General features: G+C 42.0%; 1 protein-coding gene across 1 annotated transcript; it reads left to right on the top strand.

Annotated features, from left to right (window-relative positions):
- The first annotated feature begins 5,416 nt into the window (after positions 1-5,416).
- LOC119657868 (acanthoscurrin-2-like) lies at positions 5,417-6,222 on the top strand. The gene has a single exon (XM_038064994.1). The coding sequence runs from the start codon at positions 5,476-5,478 to the stop codon at positions 6,115-6,117; it is 642 nt and encodes a 213-aa protein (XP_037920922.1). The 5' UTR covers positions 5,417-5,475; the 3' UTR covers positions 6,118-6,222.
- The last annotated feature ends 1,285 nt before the right edge of the window (positions 6,223-7,507 follow it).

Genomic DNA, 7,507 nt, shown 5'->3' with positions numbered 1-7,507 from the left:
GCACTTTTGCATGTATGGGGACCCCCTCCTTAAATTGGACGTAAAAGGATGTAACTCACTACATGCGTGAGCGTTCACAGTTCCCACCTTTCTACCAAATTTGGTGCCAATCGCTACAACCGTCTCCGAGAAAAATGCGTGTGACGGACAGACAGACAGACAGACAGACAGACAGACAGACAGACGGACAGACAGTTTTGTGTTTACACAAAATCTTAAAAAGGGAATATCACCCAATGCAGCATCACGTTGCTGAATATAAGACTGACTATAAGATATTCTCCGCTATCTTGCTAGGCTAGATAGTTCCATACGCCCAGAACTTTATCGGTCCACACCAAAGAGACTTCATCATCATCATCAATGGCCCAACAACCGGTATCCAGTCTAGGCCTGCCTTAATAAGGAACTCCAAACATCCCGGTTTTCAGCCGAGCTTCCCCAATTCGATATCCCTAAAACCTGTCTAGCGTCCTAACCTACGCCATCGCTCCATCTCAGGCACAGTGTGCCTCGTCTTCACTTCAAGAAATTGGTAACAGATCATATTTGCCCTTTGTCGCAAGCGAAGGTAAAATTGCTGGAATATGGCCATCATTTGGACCGTCTTTCCACTGACTTCAAAGCCGCCTATGATAGCATAGTCAAGGCAAAATTGCACACGATCATGGTAAACTGTATACGGCATCCCGATAAAATGAATGCGGCTTCCGATGCTGATTCTGATCAATGTACGATGCCAAATAAAAGTAGTAGGATCACACTCAAGATCTTTTACCATCAATAAAGCCTCTCAACCAAATTGACCACGTGTTGATCGAACGCCGTCACCTCTCAGCCTTGATGAATGTCAGAACATATAGAGGGGCCAATATAGACTCGGATCACTATCTCGTTGGCATGGTGCTCCGATCTCGAATAACAATACCACCTAGAATCCCCTCTGACAATCAGGTGAGAGTGAACACTGAAGCCATCCACAACACAACCCTCCGCGACACCTATAAGAGGGAAATGGATGCCGCAATTACCGCAGTCAACAGAGATCCTAGCGATGAAGCATCAACAAATGATCTTTACAATCACCTGAAGAACGTTATCATAAATATGAGCACAAAGATACTTGGCCCCAGCCGCAAAAAGAGTCGGAACGGCTGGTTTGACGATGAATGTAAGCTCGCGGAGAAGCAGAGCACAGGTCTGTGAACTCGTAAAGTACAGGGAGCAATCGCACCAGGCGTGCAAGTTTTACCAACAAGTCAGCAGGATGCAAACTTATACATCTCGATACTGATCCTGCGGAGACAAAAAGGGAAATCTGATTTCCGACAGAATGGGCATATTGGAGGTCGGAGGAAAACGACGGACAAATACTGCCACCAACTAGTGTAGAAGAAACAGTCCCCGCAATTCATCGGCTTAAAAACCATAAGTCGCCAGGACCCGATGGAATTACAGCCGAATTGGTTAGATATGGATGTGACCAATTACACCAAGTGGTTCATCAACTTGTGCTTAAGGTGTGGGACAGCGAATCAATGGCAAAGAAGCATTATCTGTCTCATACATAAAAAGGAGATATCACGCAGTGCAGCAATTATAGAAGTATCACGTTGCTGAGTACCATCTATAAGATATTCTTCGCTGTATATTTTCCTCTATCTTGCTAGGCCGGATAGTCCCATACGCTCAGAACATCATTGACTTATACCAAAGAAGCGTTACTCGAGGCAAATTAGCAACAGATCAGATTTTTTCTGTACGGCAAGCGATGGGAAAACTGTTGGAATATGGACATCAGTTGTACCAGCTTTTTATCGACTTTAAAGCCGGCAGGGTAAAACTGTACACAGTCATGAGAGAATTCGGTATCCCAACGAAATTGATAAAACTGACTAGGCTGACCTTGACCAATGTACGAAGCCAGATAAAAGCAGCAGGATCACTCTCAAGACCATTCGACATCAACAACGGTCTACGACAAGGGGATCATGCGTCCTATTTAACCTGGTCTTGGAGAAAGTGATCCGTGATGCTGAGATAAAAGCGAGGGGTACGATCCTCTTTAAGTCCACCGAACTACTGGCCTATGCTGACGATATCGACATCATGGGAAGAACCACCCGATACGTACAAACTGTCTTCATGCAGATCGAGCAGCCGGCGATTGGCGCGAGGTCTTGGGCTGCACATCAATGAAGGCAAGACAAAATATATGGTGGCAACGTCAGCACCGAAGACGAACCAACCAACAACATCAAACCGCATTGGTCAAACAGGAAGGATAAGGATAGGAGAATACAACTTTGAGACCGTTGACAATTTCTCCTATCTAGGGTGGAAAATCACAACCGATAACAGCTACGATGATGAAATCCGCGCACGGTTATTGTCAGCCAACAGAGCCTATTTCAGCTTACAAAAACTGTTCCGCTCAAGAGTCTCACCATAGGGTTAAAGCTCTTACTGTACAAGACAATGATGGCAGTCCTCATGTATTTCTCGGAGACTTGGGTTCTTAGCAAGAACAATTGCGAACTCTTGGCCGCGTTCGAGAGAAGAATCCTCCGAAGAATTTTTGCCCCCTCCATGAGGATGGACGATTTCGTAGCCTACACAACGACTAAATTTATGAGCGATACCATGACCGTCGGATTGTGGATTAAATCCGGCTCAATAGGTTATGGTGGGCGAGTCACTTAATGCGTATGGATGAGGATGATTCCATCCGAAAAGTCTGTAGGGCCAATATCTATGGTAGAAAAAGAAGACGAGGCAGACCCTGCTTGAGATGGAACGATGTCGTAGGCCAGGCCGCTAGACAGCTTTTAGAGATATCGAAATGGCAGACCTCGGCGCAAAACCAGGATGTCTGGAGTTCCAAATTAAGGCAGGCCTAGACCGGATACCAGTTTTTGCGCCGTTGATGATAATAATGAAAATACCCATGTAGGATATCAAATGAAACGTCTTGACGAGTAATGAGGTCGTCCAAAAGGGATAATTACTTCAAGGACCGGTAGCTAGGCTCCGAAATACTTGCCGTTACAATCTTTGTTCAAATAGTATTATTAATATTCAGTATTTCGAAAATTTACGGCGAATCTCCTTAAGTTCAGACCAGGTCTCTAAAATTGCAATAATATAGGTTTGAATATGAAGGAGTATATTAGAAAGTTTGTTGCAAATCCTGCCGTTATTAACAAAGTTGTAGAAGGTTAAAGTTGTCTCTTTCGGGTAAAATTGTGGATATAAGAGAGAAAATAACAGCATTGCATCGAAGTGAATATCGGGTATATTCAACGTATATGCACTACGAGCTATATATAGGTATAAATACAACCATCGTGTATCCAAACATTCGTACAGGAAAGATCAACAAAACCTGCCATACTCGAAGCGCGGAGCTTCCAGTTTCCGATTTGTTTATTTAGTTTTGAAATATATGGTCAGCAAAATCGAGTCAGTCTATCCAAGTGGTACGGTACTAGTAAAGTCAGCGATGGAGGATGTTAATAGATCCCCCCGATGATTGATAGAAATCAGCGAATAATTGGTTTAGTTAGCCTTAAAATTGAATTTTGTACCGGAGCAGCAGTATTATACGGTTGTTATTAACCCTTAAATGAAGCATAATGCGTCAAATTTGCCTACGTGTTATTGTTGATGGTTTTCTGAAAAATATTTCAGCTCCTCTCAGCATTTATCGAGAAGCTTGCACTCCTCCTTCACTGTGCTTGCAGCTTTTCCTTCTTCTCCCGTGTGACCTATTCACTGCTACATTCGTTTTCTGATTAACATGTCCACGAGTATCTAACTAGTGTACCGATGAAGTTCTTTGTTCAAAATCGCATCAGTTCAGAGGATCTTGATGATACGAAGCAGACAAGTATTTACCAAGGCCTGGAGGTTTCGAACAATGGCGGTCACTTTCCATGTACTATATTCGCTCATATAGCAACACAAAAGCACGCTACATAGAACAGTCTCAGCTTGATGTTGGGGTTGAGATAGCTGTATTTTTAGATTTGGAACAAACCAGTGAAGGTGGACTAATGCTGTTAATGCGTCGGCCGACATCAAATTCGGTGTCGTTTTTCGTAGAAACAATCAGCATTATTCTGATGCAGGCCGTGGCTGATAGTTTCTACTGAATACCTCCACTGCATAGAGCAATCTAGATACACTTCCTGTCTATGCTCTCGAAAGCATACTTGAAACCGATGAAAGCAAGTGAAAGCAGGTAATCTTAGTTCAATACATTGTTCCAAAATAATCCGCAGGAAGTTAGTGTGGTCAGTGCAGCAGGATTCAGAACGGAAACCAACCCGTTCTGTATCGGTCAAGCCTTCGCAGTGGTCTCTGGTAGGTTCCAGGATTCTTTTAGATATTTTTATGCAGCTAGTTAGCTAGCTTATCCTTTTTATCCGCTACCTGGGAAAGGTCGCAGAATCCCAGAATTTCTGTAAGTGGAAGTAGCAACTTTGCTGAAATCGCAAGTGTTGCGATGAATAATTCTGCAGAGATCGCCAAACCCAGTGAGCGCAGTGATGGCTTTATGATAATTTGACTTTTATTTGAAGGATTTGACTGAAATTAAGGTGCAATTTAGGTTTCACCTTAGGCAATGGCAATGGCTTTGCGATTATCGTGTACATACGCCTTAATGGTCTTCTCCTCGCGCGCTTCTACCAACATTATTAAATTTAAAAATGATTAAAGCATATGTTCAGTACCTCTATCAGATTATTTGCCCATAATGCTTACCTTTCAGTACGGTAATTCCCAATTCTTGCAAAGATGCTAACTGTTTTTAGAAGTGCAAAATTTCAAAGAACTTGAATATTCGTAAGATACTGTCAAACCACTAATTTGTATGTAGGGTAAAAATAATATGCTTTGGGTTCAAGTGAATTGCTTCACGGACTGTTCAGGCTGTGTCTACATTTACCACTTATCTCATAATACCAAAAACTTGCTAATAAGATACCAAAATAAAGATATATATTCCTTTTCAGCGGAGCATCTTATTGGAAACCCCGGTCCCAAATTGTGATAATAAATGTGTGGTTATTAGAATCGTAGGCTTCTACTTTGAGTTTACACGTAGCTTATGTACATACACTATGTACAGGTTACCTTTCGCAGTATTTTCAATTAACAACATGCACAATGTCCATCTATGTACATGGGTTTAGATACATACGGGCCGATTTGCTTACATACTATATCGCTTTGAATATGAAAGCAAAAGTGGTTGCATTTATGTACATAGTATGATCTTGTGTGTTTAGTTACTTTTCTTAAGGTTGGGAAGATGGACATACATAGGTGTATCTTGAAATAAAATGTAAACTGAAATTTGGTAATCGATTATGTCATATTTAGAATATGAGCGAATTGTGATACCGGTGAGGGCAATAAATACCGGGAATAAGTTCACGATCGGTATCAGTAGGAAGTTTAGAAACCAACATGAAAGTGGTCATCTGCCTGTTAGCTTGTGTAGCGGCGTCCAACGCCTTCTTTTTTGGAAAACTCGGAGGTAGCAACGGAGGAGGTTACGGAGGATATGGTGGTGGTTATGGAGGATACGGTGGCGGTGGATATGGAGGCTATGGAGGCTATGGAGGATATGGAGGCTATGGAGGAGGGTATGGTGGATACAGACCTGTGAGCTACGGCGGGTACGGTGGCGGTTACAATACAGGTTATGGCGGAGTAGGATACACTGGAGTTGTCAGCATCACCGCACCTAGCACCGGATACAGCAATTACGGTGGTGGATATGGATCAGGTGGCTATGGTTATGGCTCAGGCTACACAGGCGGGTATACAGGCGGATACACAGGTGGATATACCGGAGGATATACAGGTGGATATACCGGTGGATACGGCGGCGGATATGGTGGTGGATATGGTACAGGAGGAAATACTGGAGTTGTGAAACTGATTAAAATTCAGGTAGTTCCGACTGGAGGTGTTGGTGCAGTAGGTGGTGTTGGAGGTTATGGCGGAGGTGTTGGAGGTTATGGAGGAGGTGTTGGAGGTTATGGAGGAGGCTACGGCGGAGGCGTAGGTGTTGTCGGCGGCTATGGAGGTGGCGTAGGATGTTAATTATAAAATAAACTTCAGTTTCATGTACGAGTGAAACCGGATTGTTTTTTTAATACCAAAAATAAAATATTGTTATCGAAATAAAGAGAAGAAGGTAAAGGAACACTTTATTCTGTTGGTTGTATATACTCCATAAACAAAAAAGATAGATAGATAGACATGGGGAAATTTATTAAAATTCTGCGAATGGGTAGTAATCCAAATCCATCGAGAAGAGGGGGGAGGGAAAGGGAGGGTGTGATTCTCTCTGGGGTGGTGAGGAGTCAAATTTAACATTTTTTATTTCACTGGAAATCAATCTTTTTGAGTCACACTCCTTAAATTTGTTTGTTTTTCTTTTATTTCGTGATATGAAGACATGGAAATGAGATCGACTGTTAAATTTAACCCCAAGCTACCCATACTCATTCAAGTGCAAGCAGAAGTCCGATAGGCCAGAAGGCTGATATCTGATACTACTTAGTAGGATGGTCAGGGCGGCTAGAACGACAGTTCTACCAAAGGAACTGTATCTGACCGTAACGGAAATATTTCATATAGTTTCCATTTTGGTATTATTCGTTCTGTTCCACACTAGCGCCGATTTGGGCATTTCCGCGCAAACCTATTTTCTATATCTGAGTGAAATTATGCGGTGTTTCCAACGATTAATTATTTGAAATAATAAAAACTTGTTGTTTCTTTTCCGTTGGTGTGAATATTTATTCTTGCAAATACCGATATTTCGGGAACCACTTGTTTCCTTCATCAACAAACAACAAGTTTTTATTATTTCAGAAAACTATTTTCTATAGTATTTCTGCAATTGCTGTACGACGCAATATAGTCTCATGTAAGAATCTTATATAAGTTTTAGTAGACTGCTGGAATTATGTATTAAATTCCTAGGATAACTCTTTTCTTTTTCATCAAATTTAACAATGGACTACGGTTTGGATATCATTGAGAAACGCTCGTTTCACACAGGATTTGGCCTTGGAGAAGGATGCAACTATAACTGGTAATCATGATGGGTGATCTGACGACAGCTTGTCCGAATATGTCGTGGAAAAGCATACCTTGGTAATAGTAACAAAAACGGTGCAAGATTTATGGATTTCTGCAAATTTTTATAGGAGACACTTTGTTTGAGTGCAGAATTTGCTATAAGGTCAATTGTTTTTCGGCCAACCAGCAATGAATTCTTCGATCATATTGCGATCAATAGTAGATTCGGGATTTGCATTTGTATTACCGTCATAAAAGGGGAGTCAGCATTGGCTTTGAAGAAGAGCATCATTAGATGGTCGATCATTTTTGCTTCCATGGTGGAGCCACCCCTACTCCCGCGGCTAAGAGTTAGCAATTTGTCTTTCTAACAACCCAAGTCTCCGTCGAATATATGAGGAGT

Source organism: Hermetia illucens, chromosome 5 (genome assembly GCF_905115235.1).
Source record: "Hermetia illucens chromosome 5, iHerIll2.2.curated.20191125, whole genome shotgun sequence".
Classification (NCBI taxonomy): Eukaryota; Metazoa; Arthropoda; class Insecta; order Diptera; family Stratiomyidae; genus Hermetia; species Hermetia illucens.
The sequence above is the reverse complement of the archived record's forward strand: the minus strand, read 5'-3'. Positions and strand labels throughout refer to the sequence as shown.

Coding starts and splice junctions, on each gene's coding strand:
- LOC119657868 (XM_038064994.1), top strand. CDS start 5,476: ATGAAAGTGGTCATCTGCCTGTTAGCTTGTGTAGCGGCGTCCAACGCC.